This window comes from Cyprinodon variegatus, unplaced genomic scaffold (genome assembly GCF_000732505.1).
Source record: "Cyprinodon variegatus isolate N-32 unplaced genomic scaffold, C_variegatus-1.0 Scaffold219, whole genome shotgun sequence".
NCBI lineage: Eukaryota > Metazoa > Chordata > Actinopteri > Cyprinodontiformes > Cyprinodontidae > Cyprinodon > Cyprinodon variegatus.
In genome coordinates this window covers 914,975-931,239 of record NW_015150672.1, presented here as the reverse complement: position 1 = coordinate 931,239, position 16,265 = coordinate 914,975, and the positions used below count along the sequence as shown (strand labels likewise).

The following is a 16,265-nucleotide window of genomic DNA, read 5'->3' as shown; positions in this document are numbered from 1 at the left end:
GCCCAATCCCAAACCGGCCCCTAAGCACTAAGCCTGAGCACTAACTCTCTGCTTGCTCGTTCCCATGGAGGGTTCGCCACATTAAGTGCCATCCCAAAGCACGTAGTGGATAGGGCGAGTGGACCGTTCAGCCCTTAAATACCGAGTCTGCATCAGTTGCAAGCTGGCCGGAATTCGGCAGCAGGTGTAACAGCAGCCTGGTGGCAGAGGAAACACGTTCCTCCAAATGTAAATTCCACTGTTTTGCTGCATCTTCGTCACACTGATAAGCTCGTATATGAAAAGCACTAAAATAATAAAAAAATGGAAGGTCCTCTTTGAAATAGTTTTATCTTAAATATATATATATATATATATATATATATATATATATATATATATATATATNTATATATATATATATATATATATATATATATATGCCATAGCAACGATTGCTTTCATTTTCCATTGGAGGGTAGTAGCCATCCCATTCTCTTTCATTCTGTTTATTCTGATTGTATGAATATAAAATTATTTAATCAGATGGAAAAGTATGAAATCATGTGTAAATTCTGTTATTTTGAAAACACAATTAGACTATTAATCATATTCATGCAGAACAAACACAATTTCCAAATCTAAATAAATATTAAATATGAAAATAAATGAATACATATATAAATGTATAAATAAATAAATACATATATTTTTGTCATGAAAAAGGACAATTCTTTTGTAAATTTTTTCTTGTATTTCTCTACTTATGTATTTATTAGTGAATTTTCTCCTTTTTGTTTATTTACAAATTTATTTAACCGATTTAGTTAACCAGTTATGCTGAAGATAATTGAACCACCCTCTTCATCAACATACAGAGATGTAGAAATATAGAAAACAGTGGGAACCAAATAATAGAATTCAAAATAAAAGAATGTAAAGAAATAAAAATATAAATAAATGTATAAAAAAAACAAATAGGATATAAAACAGAAAAATAAATACATAAATAGAGAAATAAATAAGAAAATTAGCCTTTTTCATGACCAAAACATTTATTACTGGATTTATACATTCATATGTGTATTACTTTTATCTATTTATTAAGTTATCTGTGTATTTATTTATTTACATCTTTATTTCTTTCTGTATTTCTTTTTGAATTTTTTTCCAAGATTTATTGCATTCTTTCTTTCTTTTTTTTTTTCTTTTTTTTTTACATATTCTGATTTTAAAGCCATTGAAATAAGAAATTGAATCATCTGTTTTGAAACATATGAACTTTTTAGCATCAATATTAATTGTTTTATGTATATATTTTTTAAACAAGTAAAAAGTATTGAAAAAGTATATATCCTGCATCTCATTAAGGTGGTTGATCATTAAACAGGAAGAAGAACCAGTATTAATGTCTTTGGTAGGAACCTAGAGATATTAAACAAATTACCTCAACTTGAACGTGTAAAAATAGCTACCAAAAATATAACATTCTTCTCTATATCTTGTGTGATATTATTTTACATTCTCCAGTTAAGTCCGAAGGTGTTTGTTTTTTTGTTACAGCAGCCAAATGTCAAGAAACGGGCTAATAACAGGCATGGGGATGCGGCTAACGACGACTAGCACACTGGTAGGTCAACAAGTTGGGCTAATTAGCTCCCCGTGACATCAAATGTGGCCTTTATGTTAGAGAAATGTCTCCTACCAATACAATGCAACTTATTTATCTTACTTTATGTTAACATTACTCGGTTATGCTCTCTGTGAGCAACTCTACTTTGTCCGATTCTTCTTTAGTAACCTCAAATATGGCGCCGGTTGTTGCTAAAGTTAGCATTAATGCTAAAATCAAACCTTCAAAGCAAATTCTGACAAATTAAGCTTCGCTTTAAATGAGGAGCTTAAATATTTTTAATGGATTGCTGGAAAAACTCGTAATATTAATGTTTTATGCACCAAAGAAATTATGTTAAATGATAAAGCTTTGTATTTTTCTACCTTCTTATTTCAATATTGTTCCTAGTATCTGTTGAGGATTTTCCTTTGTATTTTAGCATTTTCTCAAGCTGGGGATGGAAAAAAACTACTCAGATAGTAATGGAATAGAGATTAGTAATATTTGCTAATGGCAGATCGAGTTGATCATTACTTAAGGGTTTTATTACTTTAGGTCAACTCAAGAAAGCATCAGTTTTTCATTTATTTAGAATCAAGTAAGTGTAAACTGTTTATTAAAAGTAAATAAGAATAAGATAAATATGAGCTTGAAATGATAAAGCAATCATCATTCCCTTTTTATGTGTAAATATTCCCCATCACTGGTGTAGGACCAGTATGAAACCCCACCCTAGTCTTCTACAGAGTCAACAAGACTGCAATTTTATTATTTAGAGTGTCTGTTAGCTTTATTTTGAAAGTCCAAATGAATCTGGATTGTGTTTAGCAAAGAAATCAAATTTTAGACATCTTATCTGTCTCTTTCTATTTCGTAGAGTCCTTTTGAGCAGCTTGGTCTGCACATGTATGACATCTTGGGAGATGGAGGGATCCTGAAGGAGGTGGTCCGGTCTGGAGAGGGTCCACCTGTGCCCCAAAATGCATCAGTTATAAGTATCTACAGGAGGAAAAATTGAAGTCTTATGGGATTTGTTCCTTATTTATTAGCTGGTGTTTATCATATTGCATTGCCTTTCAGTGTATTACTCCGGATATTTGGAGTATTCTAGTCACCCTTTTGAAAGCACTGCTCACCTGAAGTATCCGCCGATGATGAAGTTGGGAAGGGGTATGAGTTTAGCTTATTAAAGGAATATTTAGTTTTATTTCTTAGCATGCACGTTTTCTTACAAACCTTAGTTTCCAGATGTGACGCTGGCCGGACTGGAACTGGGGTTGTTGACCATGAAGAAAGGAGAGTTCTCCCGGTTCCTGTTCGACCCTCAGTACGCGTATGGAGAAATGGGCTGTCCTCCTCTCATCCCAGCTGCCGCTACAGTTCTGTATGAGGTTCAAATTGTGGACTACCTCGATTCGGGTCAAGTGGATGAGTTTATTAGCATGAGTCCGGTGGGATTTCATTACAACATTCTATGCATGACACATTTTTTTTCTCATTTAAATTCAAGTTATCTGTACAGTTTTTAAAAGTAAAAGATTTTGTCTACTCTTATTTTTCAAGATTTAGATTATAAACCTGATTTTGTATTAGTCCTCATAGAAATTCCCCTAAAATAAATGTCAGTATTTGTTTTGGGATTAAAGATGTGCAGAAAAATTAATCCCTTTTTATTTTTAACATGTTTAAACTATTATTCTACATCTTTCTGCTTTTGTCCTCAGGAGGAGCAGAACAGTGTCCCCCTGTCCACTCTTTTTGAAGTCATTAACACACTCCGCAGCTTTGGGAACCGCTGCTTCAACCAAAGCCGATATGGCCACGCCAAGGATCGCTATAAACAGGTGCTGTAAAGACTCCCTTATTTCAGTCAGTGCCCCATAATTAGGTAAAATGCCTGGCTTATAAGTGCCCTCCCTTTCCAACAGGCAGTAACTCTTCTAAGAAATAAGAACGAGCAAAGTGAGCTGGAAACGGAGAAGATGAACGTGGCCCTGCTTCCACTCTATCTGAACCTTTCTTTCACAGAACTTCGTCTGGAGAGTCCCCAAAAAGCCCTCAAATATGGAAAGAAGGCCTTGGAAATAGACTCTGCCAACACAAAGGCTCTCTTCCGATGCGGACAGGTCAGACTGCAGCTCAGCTTGAAAAGAAACTGCTCATATTCACTGGAATATGGGAGATAAATCTGTTGTATAGAGCCATGCTTCAAGAAGATTTAGTCTTAACTTTAGAGCATATCCATGTGAGCGTTTAGTTATTAACTGCTTGTTTGGTTTTGATTGCTGTCTTATAGGCCTACTATGAGCTGGGTGAATACGAGAGCGCTCAGGATTGCCTCATGGCTGCTCAGTCCAAAAAGCCGTTGGACAGCAACATCAACAACCTCCTGAAGAAAGTAGCGCTGTAAGCTGTTATCCTTTTAGAGCTCCCATTGCTTTCAGTAATTTTGTCTGGTTAGTTCATCTGATAGCCTAAAACCTTACAGGACATCTTTGTCTTTTTTTTTTTCTTTTATTCAGGGCCTTTAAAGACAGCTTGGATAAAGAAAAAGACATGTGCTTGAAGATGTTTAGTAAGCTAAGAAGCCCAGTACAGACTTAACCAACCTCTGATTGTGGTGAGGAATCCTGTTTGTCTTTCCGCTTTGACAGGTAAAAAACTGCAATAATGTTTACACATGTCCTTTTGAAAAGCATTCGTAACCCCCTGAACATTGTTACAATTTGTCACTCCGATATGCAGAGAAGTCGGTTACAAAATGGTACTTTTCACAATTCGTAGACATGGCTGTTGAGAGAAACTGAGGGGCAGCTTGCTTCAATGCAGACCCACGGCTCAGTTAGGAGAATCTTTTGACACAAAAAACTATTTGCCCCATTCCACAGATATAGACTTTATTAAAAAAAAAAAAAAGAGAGAGAGATTAGATATTTTGCCTACATGCAAAACAGAGAACATGTCGAAGAGATGGACACATGCAACAATCCACCAGATTTAACACTGGATCTAAGATTTCTAATGTCAATCACAGAAATACATTTGCACAAATTCCATACCTGCACATTATTGGCTACTAAATACTCTTTTGTTTCTATGGTAAAATACAGGGCTGTAAAGCAGCTTTTTTATATCCTGACTGAGCACGCTGCAAAATGTTGGTATCTAAATACAAGATAAAAGAAAAACCCCAAATTAGAGGATATTGGACGGTATTTATCAAACTATAAGTCACGTTTTTTTTCATAGTTTGGCCAGGGGTGCAACTTATACGGACTTATGGAGTGACTTATATGTGAAAATATTAACGCATTATTGTATCATTTCGTGTGCTCTAGGCCTGTGTTCATAATTTCAACATTGACATTAGCTTATAAAAACTGAGAAGCGCTTAATAAAAATGGCACAGAAAAGAAAATAATATTCTGCAGATTAAAAGCTGCAAGTAGAAAAATATTAAGCAGAAAGCGGCAATCGAGTAGCAGAAAGAAAGTTCGGAGTTAGAGGAGTTGTTTTAAAGTGACACAGAGGATGAAGATTACATTGGATTTAGTAATTTGTAGTGACATGAAATGTTTGATAAACTTGTTGGCATGTTATATATGCTATAGTTATCAGAATAACTCTTAATATTTTATGTGAACATACCAGGCACGTCCCAGTTCGTTGTTTATGTTTCATGTAAGGTTAGCATACCGTACATTATTCAGCCTGTTGTTGTCTCTCTTCTATTTTTATTTTAAATTACCTTTCAAGATGACATGTCTGTTCTTGGTGTTGGATTTTATCCAATAAATGTCCCCCAAAAATCAACTTATACTCCAGTGCGACTTATATATGTCTTTTTCTTCTTTATTATGTATTTTATGGCTGCTACAACTTGTACTCGCGAGCGACTTCTTATCCAGAAAATACGGTACTCAAAGTAAGTGAAGTTATCTCTTTATGCGGCAGATAACTTTACACAACATGATTTCTTAAATAAAGATGATAGTGTCAGAGACTTGATATAACTCTTAAAACAAGATAGATTACCTTGTTTTTGTGAATCTAGTTATTTTTTATCTTTCTTAAAACCAAATAAGTTGCAGTGTGCTTGAAAGGGGTCAGACTTACCATCCTGACATAGATCCGATGTCCCTCCTGCTGTGTATTTACATTTCCCAGCTCCGTCTGATCTGTTAACAGCATCATTTTACCTATAAAACTCCAGTTTACCCTAAAACTTAAATTATTATAGATATAAACATACAAAGATTTATACATATACCTTTTTTCCATTTGTATCTAAGTGGTCGCCAGCAAACATGGTAGTCTTGTTTTAGTTGTCATTTTTTTTATGGTTTTTGCTTAATTTTCTATGTAAAATTGTGGTTATAGGTAAATGTATTGTTTTTTTCTTCCTAACTTTGTCTAATATATTTATGTACATTTCTAGTTGACCTATTAAATCATAAAATCTATATAAATTATATTTGGTTTTCAATGGGATTAAAAGTGTCAATATATTTACAAACTACTGAATGAGAAAAGTTGGGGTTCTGAACATTTGTTGTTGCTGGACAAATGCCTGAAGCGGACTTTGGAAAACTTGTTTACTGAACAATAATAGAATTTGTTTTAGCTTTTGTCACAGTTATCCAGTTTTATTTCTAAACGGGCATCACGATGCAAGACGTGATGCCAATCAGAACAGTTCTCATTTACCAGATGATAGAAGTAGGATTGTTTTTATTAGAGGAAGTTTCATGCTTTTGCACCTTCTTCTCTGATTAAACTGGAAATATGTTGTAGAAATCTTTAAACTCCAATGAGATGTGCGCTTTAATGTTAAAGGATTTTGGTTTTAAAGGTGAAGTTTTATTAGAATATACTGTAAACATTTTAGTTATTCTAAAACAGTTGTAACTTTTTCCTTCTAACTTGGTTTGAAAGCACAGATTCCCAAAATTTTCATGGTTTCCATTTCCATTTTAGACTCATTATTTTGGCTCTTTAAATGTGAGCATTTAAATGAAATGACTTTGATACTTTTTTTTTTTTTTCCCTTTGCAGGTCTCAAGATTTGACATCTTGGTCCTTGCCTACTGCCCCTATCTTCCACCGGTGAAAGTTGTTTCTATTCATTTCCCGCCTGTTATGCTTTGATGTTTCTGATCTTTGCTTTAAATTCTTGTTTGTACTTCTGTTAAAAAAAAAAAAAAGTTAATCTCTCTTTATCTGTTCTCTAATCACACCTGAGGGTTCTCATCGTTCTTCCTTTTAAGGGAAATACTCAGATTTCATTTTCAGTTCTTGAAATGCTAATTAAGGAATGTAATTCAGGTCTCTAAAAAATAAATTTAAGCAAGACAAGACTTTGTGGTGACCTACTTTATTCCTTGTTATGTGTATCTAAAAAAACAACACTCAGGATGTTGAGTCATATTTAGATTAGATCGTTTATCTTTGATTTGCAACAGCAGAACATAATGTCCACATTATTGTATCTTTTTTAGGGTTTCTGATAAAAGAGACAGCTTGGTGTAAAAATAAAAAAAACTTTTACTGTTTACAGACTGACATTACTGTTTTTAACTGGACCTTCTCTTCTGAAATAGAGTCCAGTTTCGGTTCAAAAAAGGGTTCTTAATGTTTAAAGAGAGTAATGAGATATCTCAAACTGATTAAAAGAAGTTATTTTAAAGCAGATCTAGGTGTCAGGAAGAAAGCCTTTTGGCTCTGATTAATGCCATGTTCTATAAATTGGTAAATCTGAAGGTAATAAAACCTAAAAATATTTTCTTTTGTCTGGAATGGAAATGTAATGAAAATTGTATTCTGGAAGAATTGGATTTTTTTTTTTTCATTTGATTAATAAAAACTTTAAGTACCAGTAATGGACATTTTTTATATTTACTAATGCATTCACTGTAAGGGAATTGTAAGGCTCAAATACCTTTAATAACCTGTTCCTGGAGCCATCCTCCATTCGTATGGGAGTGGTCCAACCAGAACTTTGTGATTGCCTGGATATCATCAGTAGGAGGAGCACTTGGAGATTATTAGTTTGTTGAAAATGGTCACAAAGTGGCTTTGTGTACCAACAAATATAAGGTTCATACCAGAGCCATGCTATACGTAGAGCCTCAGCTAATCTACGTAACATTTAGAGCTGAAGTGTAAACATAAACAGTAGGAACTTGGACTTTTGCTGTGAATCATCTCATTTAGAATGATCTCGCGTTTTGACAGCAGCCATCAGTCTTCAATTCACTCCTTATTTATCTCATGTAGAAAAAAACTTAACCTGTTTAAAAAGGAATGTAGAGAAGCTGGGATGATGGGTCAGATGTATTCAGATGGGAATTGAAGGCTCAACTGGGAGTTCTGGGACAACAGGGTTAATGACAAAGGATCAGAGGCTGGGAGGAGCTGGAAAAAAATCAGATTGACCTTGCTGGTTAATCCACTTGCTACATTGTCTGAGTGAGTGTTTTACAAACATTTAGCTGCACATGGCCTGTAGGACATTTTCTGGAAAGGTTGGACTATAAGACGGACGGAATGACTGTCAGAATGGTCTCCAGAATCACAGAGTACCTCCATCTTAGGTAGGAAAGTCAAAGACGGGTTGCAGGTTTGTGTTTTAAAGCTGAGTGTGAATCTGTGTGGGCATGAATGTCTGGCTTAATAGCTGGAACCCATGAGTTGTTTTTCATAGAACGTTTTTTGTCTGTGGTACTTTTAACTTCACCTTCATTCTCGCTTTCTATCAAACATATTCTTTAATATGCTTCATTATGTTGTGTTGCTCTGCATAAAAACATTTTTTTTACAAAGTAGGACTGGAATATTTCCCTTTCTCGGTTTGCCATCACTTTCCAGTTGCCTATTTGTAGAAATAAAATACTTTTTTGCTTGTACTGCGTGTAGTTATACCAATTCCTATTATGATTTGTACTTAATTGGATGAAAGATTGTTCAACTCCAAGTATGGGGCTGATAAAATTTCATGAAATCCCTAAACCTCTCTTGATATGAATAATTTAGCAATTAAATATTGTTTCAGACACTTAACAACCATTGCTTATCTAAATGTGCTGCTGAATAAACTTACATGGTTTCTTTCACTCTTCCTGTAGCTGTAAAACTGCATATCTTCCCCTAACACAATTCCCTTTGCTTATTCATGTAAAGGTAAAAAAAAAAAAAAAAAAAGCTTAAACCAAATCAATTTTCTGTTCCAATCGGGAGAATTTCAGACACACACAAAAAAAAAAAAGTGCAGGAAAATAATAAAAATTAATTTATTTTGCCCGATGTTTAAAAACTTATATTTTTGTTTCTTTATGAAATCCAAAAAAAGAAATGCACAGTTAAACAGTTTCTTAAGGCATGCCTTGAAAAAGCTTTTCATTTTACATTTAAGTGTAAAATTTGTGGGAAAAGAATAATACTTCCATGTAAAGCATCTCCTGCCACCAGTTAAGTGCAGTGGAGGATCTGTGATGCTGTCGGCCTGTCTTTAAAAAGAGCCCCTTGTTGGAGTACATGGCAACAGCAACTCTTAATTTATGCTATAAAACTCAAAATAAAGGGGTTATTGCCTCTATTAGTATAACAGTTCAAAATCGTGCAAAACAAGCAAATAAAAATTCTGGAGAAAACTGGTGGTTTTATTTGAAAAGATTGTAAGAAAATATGGCTTATATAGATCTATATATGTAGATATGAACACCAGGGACAGGTCTCTGGAAAGTCACCAGTCCATCACAGGATAGCACATAGACACACATGTCTGTCCTACACTGTTTACATTTTGATCACTGCAGTACTTTATGAATGGAAATGTTCTTTTTCACTGCTAAGCTGCTGCTCATTCACTGTTTTAAAGCTGTATAAACAGAATTTCGTTTTGTATAAACTCTGTGTATACAATATGACAATAGTTTGTCTAAGTCTAACTATGCACAGACGCCTGAGGACAATTAACCTGCAGCGTTTTGGCCTGTGGGAGGAAGCTAGAATACCCAGGAAGAACTCAAAAATATATAGGGAGAACATAGAAACCGCATGCAGAAACAGTGCTACAATCTGCATCTGAATTTTGTAAATCTTCCTCATGGTCACGAATGACATGGGAGCTGGCTCAGTGCTCATCTGCCTGGCTCTGTGTTGCCCGGACAGGGCCGCCTTTTACAGCTGCTTTTTGTATCTCTGCTTCTGTCTCCTTGAACCCCAGTCGGCCTCTGCAGATGGCCGCTCACACTGAGCCTGGTTCTGCTGGAGGTTTCTTCCTGTTAAAAGGGAGTTTTTCCTCTCCACTGTCGCTACAAGCATGCTTAGTGTGAGGGATTGTATTTGAGTCAACGAGTCAATGCAATCAACTGGTTTTCCTTAGATAAAAAACTTTGAATCAATTTGACTGTATGATCTGGTTGAACTGTAAAGTGCCTTGAGATAACATTGTTGTGAATTGGCGCTATATAAATAAACTAAATTGAATTGAATTGAATGCTTAAATAGCCTGTTGACCTTCTGATAATTAAACAAGACTAAATATTATGAATATTTTTTTTAATGTACATGTGTATCAAAAGAAAAAAAGATATTGGGACATTAAGGGTTTTTAAAAGACCAAGCAATTATCAAATTTTTCTAATTTATAATTTTTTTTCTTGTTTTCCTTGGTATGTACTTTGGTTAGTTCAGGTATGTTCAAATGTTCCTATAGGTACAAGCCAAATAATAAGTTACATGTACTTACCCTTTGAGGTTCATAAAAAAATGTTTTTATTTAAAATCAATGGAATCTAAATGTCTGCAAAGTGGTGCAGTGGGTAGCACTGCTGCCTTGCAGCAAGAAGGTTTCAGATTCGATATCCGGCCCGGGATCTTTGTGCATGGAGTTTGCATGTTCTCCCTGAGCATGCATGGTATCTCTCTGGGTATCCCGGCTTCCTCCCACAGTCCAAAACATGACTGTTAGGTTAATTTAACTGCCAACCTGTCCAGGATGTACCCCGCCCCATTGAGAGCTGGAGATAGGCACCAGCACCCCTTTTGACCCCAGCAGGGATAAGCGTGATGGAAAAGGGATGGATGAATCTAAATGAAATTGAAGAAAAGAAAAATCCCCTATGTGTTTGAATATGAGAAAATTACCAATATGACTATGATTAACTTTAGGATATTGATACCCCTGGTAGATTTTGTTTAAAATTCATTATTTAATTTGAACTGGCCTGAACAGAGAGGTGATTTATGGAGGCAAGGCCGCTTCCCAAAGACTTGGAGATGATCGCCTAATGATCATCCGAAATTTGATTTCTAGTACTAAAATGTAAATTAAAAATACTTCTGTAATTTAAAACTATTTTCATATAGTTTTATTATCATTTACGTTTTACCATATGTCCTGTAAGAAATCAACTTCTTGGTTGAGTAAAGAAAGGCTTAACTCTACTGAGGTAAACTAGGCCGCAGTACTTGCTTTCACCAGGTGGGGGCGGTGTTGTCTCCTTAAATCGGACCTGTTGTTCCGACCAATCCCTGAGCTGCGGTCAGCGGCGATCCAGCCCCAATCCTCCGCTGCGGGAGAGAGGGAACAGCTCACAGACAGCAGAGGAAACTAAAGGAAGAAGCGGACGGAGCGGAGCTTCTTGTCCGCATGGCTCAGTAGCAGAGAGGTCTGGCAATGGAGAGGCGTCACCCATAGGACCCGAAACAGACCCCGAACTAGAGCCGGAGGTGACCTATCGATTATAGATCGGATGTCAGTCGTGTGTGGGACAGACGGAAGAAGAAAAGGAGAAGAAACATGAGTCGGCAGCAGCCTCAGGGAGTGGTTTTAACGGGTTACCACAGCAACGCCGTGCTGTTACAGCAACCGGGACTGTGTGGCTGCCCGCCGGTACCGGACCGGGAGCCCGAACTGCTCAGGTGGGAACTATGGCCCTAATGGCCCAATAATTAATTACACCAGTCGGAGATAAAAAAGAAAAAGAAAAAAGCAAGCTGCGTGTGTCTGTGTGTTTATGAGCAAAGTGGGCAAAGGTCAGAGTAATCCAGCGTTTTTCCTCATTTTGTGGTGTTGAGGTGCTGACTTTGCAGGAAAGTTGTTCTCCTCTGCATGCCAAGGGTGCACCCTGCAGGATGGAGCAACAGCCCACTCAGCTGCACCACAGGCGGCCCTCTTTTATTGCACCTCATGGGGACATGCAGCCCCACCCTTGGCCTCTTGATGTTTTTCCTTTACCTCATTTCTAATCAGCACCTTCACCTTGACCATGTGCGCAGTTCCACATTAAACAAAGGTTACCAACCCCAGCAGGGCTAAATCCATTTCTACTTTTACTTAAGGTCCTAATCCTAAATCCATATAATTGATATAGGAGATTTGAACAGACTGTGCAAAGAGAGCATTGATCAGGCCATGCTGTGGAAGAGCTGCAGAGATCTACAGCTCAGGTGGAATTATCTGTAAACAGAGCAGCTGTCAGGCAGGTAACTGTTCTTATAAAGGGGAGAAGTGTCAAAATGAAAGACATCTGTAAATTTAATTTCATATTTATATTGACACACACACCATTAACTTTGTTTGGTACAGACAATACCCTCCATTTAGCTAAAATGTTCATCAGCTTGAAGCAACACCATCCACACACTGGGGTCAGAGTTAATGGGAGCATTGAAGCTAAATATTGGGTAATCCTGAAGGAATACCTGTTAGAAAAAAACTTTCAGCAGGATGACAACCACTAATCTCCAAATACAGTTAGGGTTACAATAGTGTTATTTGAAATAATGTATATTTAAGTGTCCTAGTTAAATTTATCACCTTTACTGACACTGATTTGATATAAAAAAAAAAAAAGGAAAGTTTTTATACTCTCCTTCAGTGTTGTATAAAGTACTGAAATCTCTGAGTCAAGTAAAAGTATAAGTACCTCTCCAAAATATGACTTTGGTAAAAGTCCAAGTCACTGACTGAAATGTTACTCGAGTAAAAGTCTTAAAGTATCTGAAATGGCTTGTACTTAAGTATAAGAATTACTGTAAAAATAGATCTACTCAAGTAATGTAGTGAAAACTATAAGTAAAAAGTGCAGTTTGAATGACATTTTTTGATAAACTTTGAAGGTCAAATTTACTGATTGAATTGTATGAATTGTATGATTGAGGGGCGTGAAGGAAGCCATCTATGTTAGGAGAGAAAAACCAACTTTAAACAGAGGTGGTGGACTCAGATTCCAGCTTCCAAAAACATACAATTCAATCATAGACATGATCCCTTCCAGATATCACCAAACCCCCCACCCCATCACAGAGGAACGAGGGACCTACCCGCCCCAGCCGGTGAACAATACCTCCTTAACGACCAACCCTTAACAATCATAGACAGGTTTCAGGTATTACAGGAGACAATCCCCCCCCCTTAATGGCAATCCCCCCTTTAACGACCGACCCCTAGAATCATAGACAGGTTCAGATATTACAGGCTAACGATGGAACTAACGACCCATTCATCGGTTACCATTGCGTGTTTCCAAGCGATACAAGGCGTTGTCTATATAAGACTCAAACTCACTGCGGATCCAGACATTTGAATTGAGAAAGCTTCCTGGAGAGGTGGCGAAACGTCTTCAAATCTTGAAAACCAAGTCCAGTGGATATTTTTTGAATTTTTACGGGATACAGTAGTGAAGTATTTTTACTTTGTTACTATACAACACTGCTCTCCATACGTATTAAAATGACACTGTCAGTCTAATTTGTAAAATAAAAAACTCCTTTGGAGTCCTTTAGAGTTGTTTTAATGAGTCAATTTTAATGACAGCTTTTATAACAAATCTGTATTTTGTCAGTTCAAACACAGTATGTCTGGATTATCAAAAGCATTGAGCTGCTGGAGGAAAGAGATATTTGTTGACTAAGCATGTCAGCTATGCTAAACATGTTATCACCCTAAAAGGAAGGAAAAAAGCCCTTAAGTATCTTCCTTCAGAGCTGGCTGGAATTTTTTTTTTTCTGTTTATTCTGTGGACTTTTTGTTGATTTAAAAAAACTTCCCTTTCACATTTCAACTCTTATTTCCTCTACTATTAATCAAAAAGATCTCAAAAACTCAGGAAAGCCCTGGTACTGAAGTGTCCAGTTAGTTTACAAACATTTTTTAAAAATGTTTTTCCACCTTTATCATTTAACATTCATGCTTCATTGCTACTTGATTGTAAAGTAGAAAAAATGTAAGCATTTTATAGGCAATAATAACCTTTGGTCATGCAAATGGAGGCCTGATAGTTCTGTACGGTTAGACTCCTACTTTATAAATGGCTCATCTCTATCCTCATCCAAGGAGGGGCCTCTGCATGACAAAAAATAAAGTGGTGAAGCTTAGAAAGCCAAATAAGCTTGTGGTTTATGTGACTACATCTACCCATGTGAGTGTGGCGGTATATACAATGGAGATGCGTGTGCTCCAGATGGCTGGCTTAAAAAAAAACAAGTGTCACGTTACAGACTTCCTTTGTTTCACCTCCGTAAGCAGAGTGTGAGTTGCGTCTAGGCTGACCTGTGGAAAGCTAAGTTTGGAGACCATTGTTTCCTTCAGGTCAGGAAACGTAGAACAAGCAGACCGTAAGCTTCTGGCGTCTTATCAGCTGGACATCCTACCTAAGGAGCCTTGGGTTATATTTCTACGTGACTGTCCTTTAAACAGGGGGAAGTGTGGAAGGTGGGCAGAGAGGTTGGGTTTTCCAGCTAAGCTGAGCTCAAACTCTTGTATCGATTCAGATCCTGAAACACATTAAATAAGGTTCACATCAAATTGGAGGATCAAGAATGACAAACTGTCTGAATATTTGGGAATTTTCTTTCAGACACCAGTGGCGTCTCCAGTGGGTGGTCACAGCCACTCTGTGCAATGCACCGGCCGCCCCACTGTAGATTGTAGTAGCATCAGTTTAGCTTTTGATCCCATTATGCACAGCCAGCGACCTAACAATAAAAATCAAACAATAAACCAAGATATGAGTCAGTGTTTACTTAAGTCTTTATGATTTCTACAGGCATGTTTACAACAATAGTAGATTCCAACCCTGTAATTATGGCTTTTAGTTTTAGTGTGCCACCCCAAAGTTTTTAGTGGCCCTATCTGCCCCCCCTCTATGAAACATTTCTGGAGGCCCCACTGTGGGACACAAGGATGGATTGTCTGTTATGGATTCATCAGAGCTGAAGGACAGATGATGTATTCAAGCATTTGGGTCATTGTTGGAGCCAGTAGCTGCATTGAGGGGTTTACAGAGCGAGCTCTGTCTAGAAATGGGCCAGCTGACATCTGTTGATCTGCATGTAGATGCCACACATAAGCAATACGTTCCCCTTCTTTTGTTTTAAAGTAGATAATAGATTTCTGAAACTGGTGCACTGTAACCATCAAAGCAAACAAAATACTTATTTCTTCCATAATCACATGATTATCAATGAGGGTCGTTTAATTTGTGAGATCTTAACAGGACATATTATATCACTGGGTCTAAAGTAGAGGTGGACAGTAAATTATTTTGTATAATTAAATATAGAATCCAGTCTATAATTACAGTATTTAACATGAACTGACGTTCCAGGTTTTGTTGTTAAAAAAATTTTTAAAGGAAATATTTCCAAAATTTTATATTGTAGACATTTTATAAACGTGGTAAAAATAATTGTGTTAACTTTGTACAGAATTCTTCTATGAGCAATCTTTGTAGGCTTTTTAAGGCTTATCTTAATTATATTGTATCGAATAAAATCAGTGAACATGTTATAAGTTTTGGCCATATCAGGTCTTGTCTAAACCGGAAAAAAAAGCAGAATATTGAAAAACACATTGAGTTGAATAAACTGGCGTTGAACGGTCTGTCCGAGCTGTTTGTTCTGATCCCAGTTTATGTTCGCTGAAATCCCCGTTTCCTGGTTGAAAAGGTTTTCTCCGTGCAGACACACACCAACCTACTTACACCCTCCATCTTTGTTGGCAGCTGATCAAAGGTGTGTGGATGATGGAGGTACAAAGACTAGATCAACTGCACTAACAGTCGTAGCTCTCTTCTCCTTTTCAGGTGTTATTCTTCCCAGGTGTTAACCTTTCTCAGGTTACAGTAAACTGTATGGTTACATACTGTAATATGGTTACAGTAAGCTTATAAATGTGGGGAAAAAGCTGTGTTTGGTGTATATCTTTATAGGCACTGATAACCTGCTTCCCATAAAGTAGATCTACCTGCATGCTTGTTTTTACTGAGTCTTAAAGATTACTTAATAACCCAGACTTGAAAGAGAGAAAAAAAATCTAATCTTAAATGTGATTTTCTTTTTAGTCAGTCTAAAATATTTATCTTGTCCAATTAATACACATATTGTTTAACATTTTTCTCACTTACTTTTCTTGTGGCAATAGAAAGCAGTTAATCAAACTTCTAATTTTGTTGTCCGAACATGTGAAATTAATATGGGGCATTTAGGAAATACACCCCTAATAGTTCTCAATAGATGAGATCTGTTATGATGCTTACAGAGAACCATTCGTTTCAATTTTTACACAAACAATTAATTTAAAACAAAAATCGTTTTGACATAATGTATATGCTGTTATCTAAAACAAAAAATCTGATATTCCCTGCTGCTAAAATAAAGTAAAAAA

At 36.4% G+C, this 16,265-nt stretch overlaps 2 protein-coding genes across 2 annotated transcripts in view; both read left to right on the top strand.

Moving 5' to 3' along the window:
- The first annotated feature begins 1,447 nt into the window (after positions 1-1,447).
- On the top strand, positions 1,448-6,923 carry fkbp6 (FK506 binding protein 6). The gene is made up of 9 exons (XM_015380650.1): positions 1,448-1,609; positions 2,472-2,589; positions 2,675-2,764; positions 2,843-3,045; positions 3,319-3,438; positions 3,523-3,720; positions 3,891-4,000; positions 4,117-4,214; positions 6,650-6,923. The coding sequence occupies exons 1-8, from the start codon at positions 1,550-1,552 to the stop codon at positions 4,196-4,198; spliced, it is 981 nt and encodes a 326-aa protein (XP_015236136.1). The 5' UTR covers positions 1,448-1,549; the 3' UTR covers positions 4,199-4,214; positions 6,650-6,923.
- A 4,256-nt stretch (positions 6,924-11,179) lies between these two features.
- arhgap18 (Rho GTPase activating protein 18) overlaps positions 11,180-16,265 on the top strand; it is a 25,857-nt gene continuing 20,771 nt past the window's right edge. Inside the window, exon 1 of the mRNA XM_015380643.1 lies at positions 11,180-11,518. Within this exon, the coding sequence (XP_015236129.1) occupies positions 11,397-11,518 (122 nt within the window). The 5' untranslated portion in view covers positions 11,180-11,396. The remainder of the gene's footprint in view (positions 11,519-16,265) is intronic.